The sequence below is a fragment of the Lineus longissimus genome, chromosome 9 (genome assembly GCF_910592395.1).
Source record: "Lineus longissimus chromosome 9, tnLinLong1.2, whole genome shotgun sequence".
In the NCBI taxonomy this organism is placed as follows: domain Eukaryota; kingdom Metazoa; phylum Nemertea; class Pilidiophora; order Heteronemertea; family Lineidae; genus Lineus; species Lineus longissimus.
This window is the reverse complement of record NC_088316.1, coordinates 17,658,432-17,674,486: the sequence shown is the minus strand read 5'-3', so window position 1 is coordinate 17,674,486 and position 16,055 is coordinate 17,658,432. Positions and strand designations below refer to the sequence as shown.

The 16,055-nt window shown below is 43.2% G+C and overlaps 1 protein-coding gene across 1 annotated transcript; it reads right to left on the bottom strand.

Annotated features, from left to right (window-relative positions):
- Positions 1-218: 218 nt before the first annotated feature.
- Positions 219-15,106, bottom strand: LOC135493544 (uncharacterized). Its single transcript, XM_064780945.1, has 19 exons — positions 10,423-15,106; positions 8,326-8,406; positions 7,874-8,047; positions 7,457-7,573; positions 7,237-7,329; positions 6,413-6,580; positions 6,176-6,226; positions 5,846-5,946; positions 5,403-5,491; positions 4,990-5,099; positions 4,733-4,842; positions 4,133-4,504; positions 3,654-3,899; positions 3,208-3,294; positions 2,983-3,050; positions 2,719-2,867; positions 2,384-2,558; positions 1,756-1,929; positions 219-1,404 (listed from the first exon to the last, which is right to left on the bottom strand). Exons 1-19 carry the CDS (start codon positions 14,995-14,997, stop codon positions 1,154-1,156), a joined length of 7,191 nt encoding a protein of 2,396 aa, XP_064637015.1. The 5' UTR covers positions 14,998-15,106; the 3' UTR covers positions 219-1,153.
- Positions 15,107-16,055: the final 949 nt, after the last annotated feature.

Genomic DNA, 16,055 nt, shown 5'->3' with positions numbered 1-16,055 from the left:
ATTGTATAGGCTAAGTAATTTTGAGGCAGAATTATACATCAACAATTCTCCCCTTTTTTTAGTGAAGTGGAAGCTGTTGTCACACATATACTCTGTCAAGTGCCCAAGATAGATCGCGGAATGTGAACATTTTAGTGTATTCACACCAGACCTGAATAGGGTACACTAAGGATACACTCAGCTGCAAATATGTTAATATCAAATATACTTGGCGAAAATTTCGCTTGACCACCCATGACTAGCATCTCCTATGATTAACAGAACAAGACACCACGCCGTAATGTTACGTATCTATACTTGTAATTGCACAAAATGTACAGTAGCTGCAGCTAACTAATCACAAGAATCACAAAAATGGGACTACAGGGTCCCTCTGCAAAAATTATGATGAACAATGATAATTTACATACAGATTTGCATATATTAGTGGGAGATATGAAAATAATTTAACAACGTTCTTTTTCTAATGGTTGTTATGTGGTCCTACATGATCATGGAATACTTTTGCATGCATTATCTAATAAGCTCATAAAAGTTACCATAACACAAAATGACACAAAATTACTTGTCGACATCGACTCTGATGACAGGGGTTGTTAGGACTACATGCTGATGTTACAATAGCTCCGAAACAATAAGTATGACCTCATACAGTGTGGAAGACAACTGTCGTCAGCACACATTAATGTACAAGGAGGCGACTGGCGCTATAACTGAACCACCATACCGTACCACTACATTATGAACACATTTTGCAGCACACTTTTCGATATTTTGCAAGACGTCATTACATATTTTTCGTCCCCCTTACCTCGCAGTTAAAAGATTTCAGGCCTAAGCCCAATACACGGTCTATTGTCTTGAAACAAAGCCCGCTCACACCGAGGCCGAAATTCCCATTGTCTTATCAAAGGGTTACCGCGGCAAATCTTGATTACATCGACCTTTACGAAACAACATTCATGGTGGTCGATAGGGCTGCACTGGCTAGGTGTCCAAATGAATTTGAATAGAAATGTTTCCGTAGTCTCCACACAAGTCATAAGACCTGCTTAAATATAACATTCACGTAACAAAAGTGCATTGAGACCTGCATAAACATAATAAATGCATAGGTATTTCACTGAAACGTGAAATAAATTGAACGTGTCCTTCACACTTGCCAAAGCAGCAAATGATTGGTGCTATCGTCTTTCCCTGTCATTTCATCTTCATTCGGATTCCCTCGGAAATCCTCGTAACCATCACCTCCGCTGATGACCAGCATCTTGGTTGCCATGGTAGTGGCTGCAGGTGTCATGGATGCCCTCCTTGACAGCATTGCAGCGTCTCCTTGGTGACTATTGGCGGGCATCTCGACACAGGTAAGGAATCGCACGTGACCTGTGTGACCATGAACGAGGGCTGGAAAAAAGTAAACAGTTCATTCAAACTGGAAGGAAACGCCCCAATCCCAATGCAAGTCTGCATTGGGAATCCTCACTCTCCTAATATTCACTGTCATGATTACCATATGACGGATAATTGTAGACGTATGTACATATTGCAAGCTCCTAAAACCCACCACAGTGAAATATCAAAACCGGGTATTCAACGTTTTTTCACCTTCCAGTTGACAGTAAATGAAAATCGCTGCTTATCACCTCATATTTCGGTTTGGTGAGCATACCCAAATTCTCTTAGGATTCCTCACGAACGCTATGACTCGCCGTGAAAAATCTCGAAGCTGCACGGAGGAAAGGAACGCGAACTAACCTGTGACATTCGGCATCTGTATGTTGTTCCTTGTAGTGGTTGTACTGATAATGGGCAGTGCTACGGTTAGGATGATCCCGGCACTAGTTCCAACCCACAGTAGGTCCTTACAAGCCATCAACGCTGTGATACGGAGACAAGCTGTCTTGTGCTGACGAATGATATCATCAGCAGCTAAAATACAAATCACAATGTACATGTTATTGTGGTAGATTGCGGCTAAATACCGGTAAAGGTTTGAATTAGTCTGTGCACAAGACAAAACCATCCACCTCCTTCTCCAAACATGTTCCCTTTATTGATTACTATGTCTGCACACATGAAAGTATTCCGTTATTGACAAACTTTCCATACATGGGCCCTTCTTTTTACTCATCAGGCGCACAAACTATGCCGCCAATCTCTCTTGGCTCAGAGCAGTGAATGCAAGTCAATGTGATTTGTAATTTGCTGGCATGTACAATGATTAGATACAATCGTTATTTAGCAGTACATACGTTTATTGCGCTAACGTACCATACACCTAAAAGGTACGATGACTGTTAAACTTCGAAACTCAAATGCCTGGCATTCAGATCCCCATAACATTCTTTGAGTGTCTGGGACATCGAGCCTTGCTCGTACTTACTTGCAAGCTTCTGCGCCACAATTTGCGCCACATTCACCTCGACAAGGAAGTCACAGCTTGTTGCATTGAAGAGTGCTACTTTGGAACTGTTCTGTATTGCTATCCATACTCCTTTACTAGAACACGCCATGCAATGGACTGGCCTGTCAGAATCGCTTGGCAGAAGGAATGATCTCTGAAAAACAACAATTTATATACATGTGAAGTACTTCTTCGAGAGCTGCTTCGCCTCTTTTCCACACATGCTCCCTTCTTTTTACTCATCCGGAGTACACACCATGCCACCAATCTCCGCACGGCTTAGAGCATGTTCGCAAATTAATAATTGTACCTACCTCGACCTGTAATGTTGCCGGGTTGAGAACTACCATCTCCCTGTGGCAGCCACACCAGAGTTTCCCTGCCACTACCAACATGCGGTTGACAGGAGTGGTGGACGTGCCTACCCCTTTAGTCTCGGGTTTATCCGTGTTCCATGTACCCTCTGAAATAAAAAAAGGTAGTCAGTGTAATCATTTGCTGATTTCGTCTCCTCCGTGCGCGTCCTAGTAAATGCTTCAGTTATCGTTATCAAAGATCGGACATTTCTATAGGCTCACCTGGTAATCGCCTGTATATGATAAGGTCTCCATTTGCTAAGGATACAAACACTTTATTGTCCAGGTATCTGAAAAGAATATGAAATATTTCTTAAAAATGACCGAAATATGCTCTAGTTTTAAAGATCTTAGGTTGATTAATTTCTACTAAATGGAAAGAAAAGCCTAGCCAGAGCAGGATTATGTCATGACTATGATTTGAGAAAGGAACAAACAGCAACTTACACAATACTGAGAACACTGGCGGCATGTTGTATTCGAAGCTTATTCCTGGTTGTTTTGATGTTGTCTGTGCATTGGAATATCATGATACTGACAAAAAAGAAGACGTAAATGATAGATAATATCATACATGTATCAAGTAATATGCTTAAGGCGAGTTTAAGTCAGTGATGGGGTTAGCGCTTGTGATGCCGCAACGACGGCGCCAAGCGAGATGCGACCATGTTGGACACTGCGGCTTAGCTGAAACACTATGTTGGGCGAAATGCAGCATTCAAAGTTCTTTCCAAAATGACCAAAAGTTGCCTTTGTCAAAAAACTGGAGTTACTGCTTTTATGCATAGGACGGCTGAGTCCGATCTTCTTGTGAAGCTTTAGCAGTCCCGGGTTGTTTCAAGAAAAACATCATATGTTCGTTGTCAGTAGATTTCGCATAGGCTAACACTCACAAGCCGTCCTCCGTCCCCAACCACATGGTGCTCTTGTAAGGATCATAGAGGGCGCCCGATTTGCACCCTTTCTCATCATCATCTGATGACTTAACATCGGCCTCTGCACCATCTCCGAATTCATCATCGTCTGAGGACGACGAGTCATCATCTGAACTACTGCTGGAATCCGGCTCCAATTTGACCGGTGACGTTGGCGTGTGGATCATACAGGACTTACGTCGGCACCCTTTACAACTGCCAATCCTGGAACATTTGAAATCATGACATTATTTCATTGTAGGATACAAAAAGGGGATGAGATACAGTGGATAAAGGATAATAACCTCATACCACCATCGTTCGTCGCCACCTCTGGCATTACTACAGAATGCTGACCTCTAATATATGACTTTCGTGAACGCCTAATACATTTTTGATGTCAGTGAAAATCCTCAGAATTATTCAACATATCAAAATCTCCGTCTATAGATACGTACCGTTTAAAAGGCAAAGCTTGTGCCGGCACCGCGCAAACGCACAGGATCCGTGAATTACATCCGGGCACCGGTGTATTCAGCGTTACGATTGGTTCTGGCTCCAAGCTCAGCAGACACATGTGACCAACATGGCCGTCGCTGTTGCACACCCACACATCGCGGTAGTTGTTTGCGTTCAGACCGTCTATTGGCGCGGCGCAGGAGAACTGCATCCCTGCTCTTGTTTTGGTGATGGGTAAGGACTGTAAGAAGTCTGGTGGTTTGCGGTCAGTGGAAGAGGCTAGTCTTAGTTTAGCCTCGGCGAATAGCGCCTCCCACTGTAACCTCTTATCTATCGTTGGGAACAGGACGCCGATTATATTCACCCCTTCCCTGAAAAGGAATCAACATATATGCAGCAATGACACACATATTGGACTCCTTTTGTTAGGTGGGACAAGCGTACCATTGCAGTTGATAACGAAATGAGATTGGTACAGAAAGAGATTGGTATCGAAATTTAGTCATTTGCTATACTTGGATATATCTGTACAACATTGCATTGGTTAACTAGTATTGGCATTGCAATCATGAAGCTTATAGGGTTTTCTTTAAACTTACTGTGTGGTTGTCATGAGGTCTAATTTGGTAAGTTCCTGAGCTCGGCCCTGTTGCTCAGATAGCTGACGCTGTAGCGAAGACATCATGTCTCGTATCGTTTCCTCAAGAACCTAGAGAATGCCAAAGACAGAACATTTTATTTCGATGTCGAGTTTGAATTTTGAAGTCGAATTTTGAATTTCGAGGTCAAGTTTTCAATTTCGAAGTCAAGATTCGAATTTCGAAGCCAAGTTTTTCTCTCTTTGATTTGAGTTTACCTGATGTGAGCAAGTCAGCCTATTTGTCAGTTCTAATATCTGCCCCAGAAGTGAGAAGTTGTCCTCAAGTTCTTCCTTATCGACAGTACTTTTTCGAGTTAAACTTCCAGCTGAAAAATGAACGGATACACGGTGTTACGAGCACCCTAATTTATGTCTGGATGGATATGATAATGATTTGTCTTGCACACGCTATCAGACTCCGACTCACAAGTTATTGTTGGTTTGCTGCCGATGTCAAAATTCTGTCCAAAAGTATAAAGAGGCATGTTTCGCAAACCTTATGAATGAAAGACAAAGTCCGAAGAAAGAACCTTGTAACGGGGAGATACTGACGTTGTCATGGACTACCACAAAAAGGAATTATCAATCTGCGGGAAGTGTGTTACAGAGTGTTATCTCAGCTTGCTTACTTTTAATGATATCAACATCATCAAGTCCTATCCGAAGCCAAACTTTGTGCTTGACGTTGTCAACAAAATCCTGTCCTGAGGGCGATTGCCTGAAGGTGCAGAAAACATACAAACCATTTATTCTCATCGAATACCTTCAACATTTCAGAGATTAGAAAGGTTAACTAGAGTGTTAACAATGATGGATCTGGTTGCTTTTTCACTAACACATCAGTGCTGGCATCGACTAGGCGTTCGTGACTGGCTAGTAGAAAGACCATCTCCGACAGGACATCTTGGTATGCTTCTTTTTTTATTTTTATACCCCAGATGAAGCTACTCAAGAAAATACATGACCATTTTCACCATCTTGAAGCCGTAAGTAGTTCTTAAACTGCTGCACTGTAAGCCTCAACCTCCACTATATGTTGGAAATAACCTAGCTAAACGGTTCATCAACTTACAATCGTATTGATGCTTTCTTGACAGTCCCTGATTTCCGTTTTATTGCACTGATGAGGAGGAGGTCAGAGAAAAGCCATAAACAGCACTGGTCCTTTCGTGACTGAAATGAACAATGATTTTACACATATACTTAGGATAAGTAATTCATAATGGCAAGGGGGATGTAATTGCTAAGTAAACTAAATCGCCGCGCAAACTAGCGATTTTAGTCACTGCGACTGGAACACAGGAATGGTGGCAGTTTACAATATGGTAGTTTTTAGGTTTCTATTTGTATTTTATATTATCATAGTCATGAACCAATTCTTAAACTCAGTGGTAAGACTTACCATCACAGTCACCATATCATGTTTTATATACATTCTCTCGGGCACAGAAAGCTGAAAGAAAGACAATAAAAATGCATTTTTTTATCATCGATAGATATACGATAACGCCCATATAGATTTTATTGCGAGCAATTCTTATAATATTTATTTACATGTAGGCCTACATCGTTATAATAAAATGATACTTTGAAACAACAACTTCACAAAACACATCATGAGGGTGAAGGCGCTACGTACATCAGTCATAAGTAACATCTCGAGTTGTTTGAGGGATTCCTGCATGATTTCTTCCTGCTTCGTCTCTTTCACCGTGTTGATCTTCAGGGCGAGTTCATGGATGGCACTCTCTGCTTCAAGGAGAAGATGGTGATCCTGGTGTTCCTTTGGAGTATGCTCTATTAATCTCTGTTTGAAGAAGAAAAAACAACATAGAGTAAATACCAACAAGTAAAATAAAAAATAAAGAAAAAGCAATGTAAGCTGTGGTTAGGTTGGTTTGTTAAGTATCGAGTGAACTGATACTCTCGATACAGAGTACCAATAGCAGGGTTACAATTAAAAAAATAGTGCTTTTCACTGGAATCACAGTAGGGACGTCCTGTTTGTGGTGTCCGTATTCAATAAAGAATTTCCAAGAAAATCAAAAATAATTTTCAACAAAAACAAACGACCTGTTCGGTCCAGAGAGCAATACTGGAGTTATGTTGTGCATGGATACGTTGTTACTATAATTAGCTAGTAGCTCTTGAGTTGGTCAGGTAGCAAACGAAAATAGTTCGAAAGGTTCTAAAGATAGACAAAACAAAAACAGGGTACATGTACTGAGTTTCACCTACCATATCGACCACTTTAATCGTAGGTACGGGTACAGGTAAACCTAATGTCTACTTTCAATAAAAAAGCCGAAACTGCTATCAAATACAAATGAAACTTGACAAAAGCTGCTTCGTCATCAACCATGCCTGGACTCGTATTGCGACGACCCATTTCGTGCCATCTCGGCACCGAGTTCCACAGAACAAGACCGATGCCTTAACCCCGTGGTTACAAGTGTAGCTCACCCTTAGTAACAGTTCGTATCGAGGTATTCTTTGTGCTGGTTGTATGATGAGGGCCTTCAATGGCAATTTCCGCCGATTCTCTCGTTGGCATTGCTGAAAGCAACAACATATGTCGAGTAAGTTCAGGTCGTCTATTAGTTAAGCCTTAAAGAGCTGGTATTCCAGACGGAATTACATGGCCATGATGGTATTCATTATGGATGTTTCGGAAAGGACGTACCTCGATGAACTTCTGAAAGGATGTCTTATTGTTGAGAAGATTCTCTAACACCCGCTCCGATGTTTTGTAATTCTCTATAAAGGACACATAGCTGTCCACCACTGACTCCTTACTGAACTGAAACACAAACAGGAAGATATTTGGTGACATGTTAGGGGATGATGTAGATGATGAGGATCTGGGACTACAGACGAAGCACATGTACCGTACCGTGTTTATGAAGTCTTTCGGTCATTACACTGCTTCTCTTAGTTCTCCAGTTCACTTCTTGTCATATCAAACTTTAAAATGCATAATATAGAGAATAGACTGCTGATGCCACAATATACCTCTTGGTAGAGGGTGGGGGGTCCAGGGATAGACAAACAGAGTTCGTTTTTTAGCTTGTTTAAAGGTAATTTTGACATGCTCCCTTACTGTGTTACGAATGTGCTGGCCCACAGTCTGGTTTTCGTCCCAGTTGAGGAAGGCCCTCTCCAGAAAGTCCAGGAAGATAGCATGGTGGTTCAAGATCTCGGGAACCTTGTAGAATATGTCGTCCACAAGCGTTGAATCGATTATGCTACTGGATTTTAATGGAATCATGTATTTCTGGAAGAAGATACCATATAGCTTTTATGCTTCAAGTGAAAGAAATAGCATTTCTGAAAAATCTTAGTTTTAACGTGGAGTTGACACCGGACTGGAGGTATTGGTTGTTACTTTCTTGGTGATGATACAAAATTGTCCAGATAGTCAAGTGGGTAGCTAACCAGTGCACAGTTCTTTTCTACCGCGCCAATAGCGTATGGATAGACCATATCATCAACGGAAGGGATCCCGGCTGCGACTGAGAAGTTCGAGTCCCATTCGACCCCTCCTAGACCTACCTCGACTAGCACTCTCAGAGTCTCCACATACTCTTTCTCCACGTTGTAGAGCTCTTGAACTACGTGGAACCGCTTATCTAACTGGAAAACAGATTATTAGTAAGATTATTAGATGGTCTTCTCCGAAATGTCTTGTCTTGATAAAAACACAACATGTGAATGAGAATTACAGCAGTGCGTGAGTGTTTAATCGTATGCATACAGGCAGCAACATTCAATTAAAATTTTTTCAGTGAAACGTTCGATTATTTATTTCTCATTACTGGCGTAAGGAAGTCTTTGTCTCGGTGCGGTCCTTGTACTTCTTGTGATTTCGATACTGAACAAAATTGGTCATGAATGCCTTCTCAACTGATCAATATCATAGACTTAACAAAAAATTGACTTAATGTAATCCTTGTGCAATAGGTACATTAATCCTCAATATGATATGCCATATCATAACCGCTTTAATCTAAAGTCACATAGCATATTTTGATAAGAAATATTACAATTAAATAAAAATGTAAAGATGTCAGATATGAATTAAACAAGCGACGGTGGTCTATATCTGAAGAGCATTTTTATTATTATTTTTTTGCGTAAACATATCATCAATATGGTGGCTATTGGAAAGATTTAAAAAGCAGTGATTTTATGTTTCAGTTCTTCAGGCTTATACATAAACGCGGGATGACGTCATAGCTGATGGTGCAAGTCAGGCGTGTGAGCCTCTTACCTCTTACTACGTAAACAAAATAAATACTGAACTTGTTGATTTTTTTAAAAGTGTTCATTGCAACATGCCCGGTAACATGTCCGTAGCTATAAATAAAACAGACTGCAACAAGCGAAGAACTATGATACATCAATGTCTATCGACACACATCACATGTACATGTAACATGTGTATCCAACACAGTTAAGCTACCTCACAAAAGGTAAGCTTATATTTTGATGCCCGGAAGAACTCATTCGCAGGCGAGGCCTTATAAACCACCTCATTCTTAGGCGAGGCCTTATACAGTGTAGTGAAAAGAAATGAAAGCGAAAAGGCAACGACGGTCAGACGATATCAAGGTCTACCTATGACTGACGAGATATTTGTATTGAAGAATGAGTAAAGAGTGCTATATAGGCCTATAGTTTCGCACTCCAGAGTGATACCTTGTACATTTCATCTTTTAATTTCTGAGTTTGACTGAGTACATCCAGCGACACACACTGGGTTAGCTTTACCATGATAGCAGAACCAAGGCGCTAGCGAGAGTTCGATTAGCAATTCTTAACAAGTTTGAAGTAGAACACCTCTCAGCCGTACAGTACGAATGTACGATTTCCAATCAAATTGGGTTTACCTGTTGAAGATGACCTTCCCAGCTCTGCTAGCATGGCTAGGCTGTGGATTCAGGTATACATAGTGGCCAGCATGAGCTGCTTCTACAAACTCAAACATACATATGAAAGCTATTTTTAACATGTAAGTTTGCTTCATCAGTGTTCATGTGGTTTCCATTCGATTCCCGGTTGCCAATAAAGTGATTGCTAGGGAATACATACGGCTGCTAGCGCGAGGCCCATTTCATGCAGGTTTTATCCATCGTGTATTTTAAATGGTTCATCATCAGCTAGTTGTGAGTTGCCTTGTAACTGCCTATTGAGATCGTTAACCCTTTAGAAAGCATAGGACGAGTAATATGATATCGCGCACGCCAGCAATGTATTTCAGCGTGTACTGACCGAGTAATAAGTATCGCGCACGCCAGCAATGTATTTCAGCGTGTACTGACCGAGTAATAGGTATCGCGCACGCCAGCAATGTATTTCAGCGTGTACTGGCCTAGTAATATGGTATCGCGCACGCCAGCAATGTACATGTATTTTAGCGTGTACTGACCCAGTAGGTATCGCGCACGCCAGCAATGTATTTCATCGTGTACTGACCTAGTAATATGGTATCGCGCACGCCAGCAATGTACATGACTGTATTTTAGCGTGTACTGATCTAGTAATATGGTATCGCGCACGCCAGCAATGTATTTACCGTGTACTCAGTTACCCTTGTAAAAAGTTATATCTGGCACGCCAGCAATTTCAATGTAGCCTTGTATAACTTACCCTAAATGCTAAAGGAGGGCTCCTGTCCCTGGGTGGAGTGGCACACGGCGAAGTCCTATTCCACTGGTCTCCATCTCCGGAACCAGCCGAACAAGTAGAGAGTCGGGTAGGATTCAACAGGTCGGGGTCCGAAACACCAGGACTTATCTTCGAATCGAAACTCTGTTTTCTCGCCAAATCCGCATCCGTAATGTCTCCAGAACTGGTACTCCCATTACCAGACTTTTGTTTCTTTTTAACGGCGTTCGCAAATACACTTGCTGAACTTTTACTCCTCCCTACGACCGCTCGCCCAGGCCCTGAGAGAGACAATGTGTTCGAAGTGCGCCGATCCAAGGACCCTGTAGGAGAAAGACGGGAGGCTTTCCTGTCTAGAGACCCAGTGGGTGACTGGGTGTTCGGGGTATTAGGGGCCGTATTAGATCGACCAGTGATTCTTGACCCAGAAACACCACTGTCATCATCACTGCACGTACCAGTAGTGCCAAGATGACGTTCCTTGTCTCCCTGTGGTATCTCAACGTTACTCTTGGCCCGCTGTTTCTTCGAAACCCTCCTTGGGGCTGGTATAGGAGTCGGGCCAACAGGGGGCTTCCCCTTGGTTCTATGATCAAATATAGGCACTTTATAAGTGTCTGCACTTTCAGAGGCCGAGTCACCACTTGCCTCAGCATTATCATGAAGCGCCAGGAAATTATCCGATAAAGACTTTTTGGCACATTTTCCCTCCGTGATGATTAGTTCAGGGCTGGTAGGCCGTTCTTGATAGGAAATCGAAGGTGAACTTAGCGCATGTGCAGCACTGATAACCATGGGAAATTCAAATTCGGTGCCCTTCTGTTGCATAGGGTCACTTTTTGATTTAGTCTTCGGTGATTTCGTACATTTCTTATCAGTTTTTTCGCTATCAAACGGCTCCGAGGTGACAACATATGTAGGTTGCTCCGAGTCTGAGCTTTCCTTGCTCGTTGGGGCGATCCCAATGTCTACTAGTGGTACATCACAACGGGTACGGCTCAAGTCACCAGCTGAACTACTCACCCCTAAGAAAGGACGATGAAGTAAAGAACCTAAGCCATTACTGTCCAAGGAGCCAACCTCTCCTCTCATAGGATGATTGGCTGACGAGAACGTAGGGTGTGTAACCGTCCTGCGAGATTTTCTTGGTGTTCTTTGGCACTCTGGTGTTGCCTCAGGGTCGGTATCCTCTCCCTCCATCTCTTCAGCTTGTGCCAGTTTCTGCTTCGCAATCATATTGAACTGTTCAGCAATCGATACGTTTTGAACCTTTGCCTTGGGGCGAATGACTTCCGTCCAGTTACTCCACGAAATTCCACCCTTGCCTACACCGCTCTCTCTGCTCACATTTTCAGTTGATGCATCGGACTCCGTAATACCTAGTCCTTCATCCTCTGAACTTAAACGATACTCCGGCCGTCGGTCTATCGCTTGCGCGCGTTCAGAAATATCTCCAACACTATCGCTGATTACAGTAGTACATGTATATTCACCTGATTTTCGTTCTCCAGCCCCGACCGAAGATAGATCGGAGATGGAAGATGCCGTGTCCTGGCTGACATCTTGCAAGCTATCCTTGTCCAAATTTGCATCGCTATCCAAAACCTGCACGTTAATATCACGAGTGTTACAACCACCTGTCTTAGTTTCTCCATCATCATTACTTTCGACCTGCGGTAGACATTCCTCGTGTTCACTTTGTACCCCTGTTGACTCCACACTGATTTGGCGCTGTAAACCTCCACCAGCACCAGGCGAGACCTTCCTGTGGACGACAGTCTGCTTGGTGAAAACACTCGTGTCCTTGACCCGTCTGAACCGCGGCTGTGCAGCGATCTCATTCAGAGAGCTATCGGGGTAGAGATCCCCGGGAAGAAGAATTGATGGGCTTGTGGAGATACGGAAAGGTGGGCCACCTGGATCCGCCTGCTCAAAGCTCTCACTCAAAGCTGTCTGAAACGGTGAACCAGGCCTGTCCCTCGGTGCATGGCCATCCCTGCGCCCTGCGGTGACCAAACTAAGCTCCGCATCTAAATTTTCGGACAAGTCTGGCGAGTTGAGAGGTTCCTCCTTGATCTCCTGATCTCTTGCACTTCTCGTCCGCCTGATCGGCATTTCCTCCTGTTGCTCTTCCTCAGGAATATCGTCAACGGACTTAGATTTGGTAATCGCTGTTTCGTCCCCAATGCCGTGTAGGGGTACTTCTTTGGTAGGAGAATCAGCCAGAGGAGGCCCGCCATGCTTCACCCTGAGCTTATTAGTGAGGAGTTTAATGCTATTCAACCTGGCCTGAAGGTCCGACAGGGATGACTGGCACGATGATGGTGACGACCGAGGAGATACTCGGCCCGATACCGGCGATGATGTACCAGGAGTACCCCGAGGGTCACGGCTGTACTTCCGTACAAAATCAACTTTCAAGACATCCAACATCTTCTTGAGTTCTTCCATATCCGGATCACCTTTTACTCCCGTGTCTACCTCAAGATCCTGAAAACTCGGCAGTTTTGGTTTCGCCCGGACACCGGCCGTATTGGATTTATCCTGTTCGACATCAGTAGCAATAGGCTGAGGCCGCTCCGCAGTAACTAATCCTAAGCTATCCTCAACGCTTTTCGCGGACTCCAAACTATGTGATCTTTTCTTGCGTATCCTTCCCAGAGTACTTGATCTGAATGAATACGACCTTCCTAGCTGGGGCCGCTTCTCGGATGCCATGATATCTGAGTTAGTACCATCCATCCTTGATAAATCCGTTAATTCATAACTCCATGCATGCTGTTCATCTGGCCGAGAGAAATCTTTGTGGTACGCAAGTTCCGCGTCATGAGACTCAGCACTGAGCTGTATCTTATCACAAATGTGCTTGGTGTTAAATATATCTCTTGGCCGCCGCAGTGTTAATGGTGAGAGACTTCTACACCGAGGTATACCTTCTATATTCCGTCGATAAAAGCACTGTTTGCGAAGACCGGCACAGGAAAGCTTTCGACGTCGTCCGTGGCTTTCAGTAGAACCGTATGAATCGTACCATTTATCTTCATCAATTCCCGATGGTTTCAAGGCAGATTTCTCACTTCTCAAGCGGTAGTGTTGCTGCTTGACGCTACTGTTTGCTGCTTCCGCAAGAGCATTTGTATCCAACACACCTAGGTTATCCAAAGCAAGTGTATGTCTGCTCAAGTTAGTATCATTACTGCCGCACACATTACCTTCCGTCACTTTGCCAGAGTCGAAGTTCTGCCCACCAGCAATTAGACAGAACGCGCGTTGTTTCACATAGGTACATGTATCCGAATCGTGTGAAAATCCTGACTCAGCATGGTGTCTTTCCGACTTAAAACTTCCCGAATAACCCCGAACTCTCTCGCGGAACTTCGGAAATTCATCCTGGCGGTTTTCCTCACAATCCAACCCGATTCCTTCCGCAGAACTCGCGAGTTCTTGCCGATCTAATTTCTTATCTACTCCCGAACAGATTCCTATTGATTCTGCTGGTGTTGAGTAGTTAAATGTTTGATCTGGTGAGGCTGAACCTATTCCTGTTTGCTTACACTCCAACGAATTCAATTGATATTCACAAGAATTTGCAAAGCTAGGCTGTGTATCGAGGCCACTGTATCCACCTCCTCTACCTGGTTGATGCTGGTGGTGGTTTTCTTGGCATTCCTTCCAAGCAAAGCAAGTTAAATTTAGCTCCAACGCATCCGGGCGCTTGGGTAAACAGAGGCTACGATTGCCTCGTCTCTGGAAGAGCCTTTCAGACGCGCTCTTTGGTTCTTTTGGCGGGGAAACAGCACTTTTAAAGCCTTTACTTGCTTTTCTGGCTCTATCCTCCGCACGCTTGGAACTCCCTGTGTCTGTTGAGGTTCTTTCAGTGCTCACGTGACCTTCTCGCGTGGTGGCAGCATCTACCAGGCCCCCCTGAGTTTCTCCAGCGGATGCAACTATGCATTCACTCTTTTCATCTCTGCAGTCTCTAACTGCTTCCGAGTCGCATTGTTCATTTATAGGTGAACCCAGACTAATGGGGCGAATGGCCAAGCTCTCTTGGCATTTTGACAAACGTTTTGCATGAGATATCCCGCTACTATCTTTCCCCAAACCATTTAGATTAGTGTCCTGATCGTCCAAAGTTGTGCTCGCAAAGTCAGTGGTAGTCCTTGAAAAGATTCCACCTTCCGAATCATCCACATTCGGGTTCCTGTTATTCTCCAATTCTCCACGTAAGAAACCCTCCTCCGTAATTTCGCGATGAGGGTGAAAATCTCTTGGTTGATCTTCCTTGAAGGCACCAACCCTTCCTATTCTTCTGCAAGGGTCCGGTTGCGCGGAAGCTTCCTCAGAAATGACTGTACAGATTTCATCACCTTGGATTAACTTGGGATCACCATCGCCACTCCTCGTATCTCTCGAGTGTGGAGCCTCTTTCCCATCATGTGCGCGAACTGTGCTTCCCTTCGATTGTACTTCATCACCTACATTGCTTTGTGTTTTTTCACACGTTTGACCTGATAAATGCGACGATTGACTGTTGTTCTCAGCCTGGTTTGACATGCGTTGTTCTTAGCTGCGAAAAATATGTAAATATATAAACTTGTCATTGAGGCATGTGCGTTGTATGTGATAGTAGTCCATAGCTTGATTTTGGCGAAGACTTGTCACTCAACTTATGTTGCAACGATAGAACGATAGCCTTGATTTGTAAAATCATTCCCGGGCCATGATACCAATCCTATGTAAAGATGGTCGGGTACTGGTCACATGTCATTGCACTGTTGCTTTCTCCTCACCTATGTGCCTTGGATACTTCGAAATTACACACTTGTTGATAACAATTCTTTTCGAATCCATTTGAAAGTGTTATTTGAGAGGTGTATTGGTGTTCAAAGAAAGAACATGTGTTGCCCTGAAAAATAAACGAGAATTATTTTAGAGTTGGTCGCGAAAGAGAAACGGGAGAGAGACGAATCAGTCTCCAGGACGTCGTGCTAACAGAAAAAAACTCCTCAGTTCGTGTGATGCTGCGCTATACAGAATTGAAAGAACGAAATTGTTGCCGATAATTCGCTAGTGTTTAACTTTATCACTTTGGTGACGTTATACTTACACAAACAGAATGAATAGAACCGAGAACAAATTAAGACGATACCCGATAGAAGAGTTTAACTTGCTCGTCCAATCATATCAAAAATGACAACAAAATTGAACTATCATATCAATATCATAATCTGTCTGTATTACCAATGGCACTTCCTTAATCCATGAAGTGAGTGGTTTAGAATTCCAGTCGTAATCTAGTATGTACAACATTGTTAAAGGTCCAAACAAGGCACTCGATTGGCGGTGTGTTAGCATTAATTTCAACTTGGCGTTATCTTACCAAGGCTTGTTTTGTATATTTTAGTTAAAATTTTTCTTCGCGTCCCATACTACTTGTAAGAATGCAAAGCGCAGTCGACCCAGGCTCGGTATGAGAACGATATAAGTATATCCCTCTTGTCTAATATCATTGAAGTCATCACCATAGTGGATTCGTAAATGGGAGCCAGTATGTTGATCAAATGCACCACAGCAGTCCTTTTTTCATAGAAATACCTCAGAACGAATTGTTC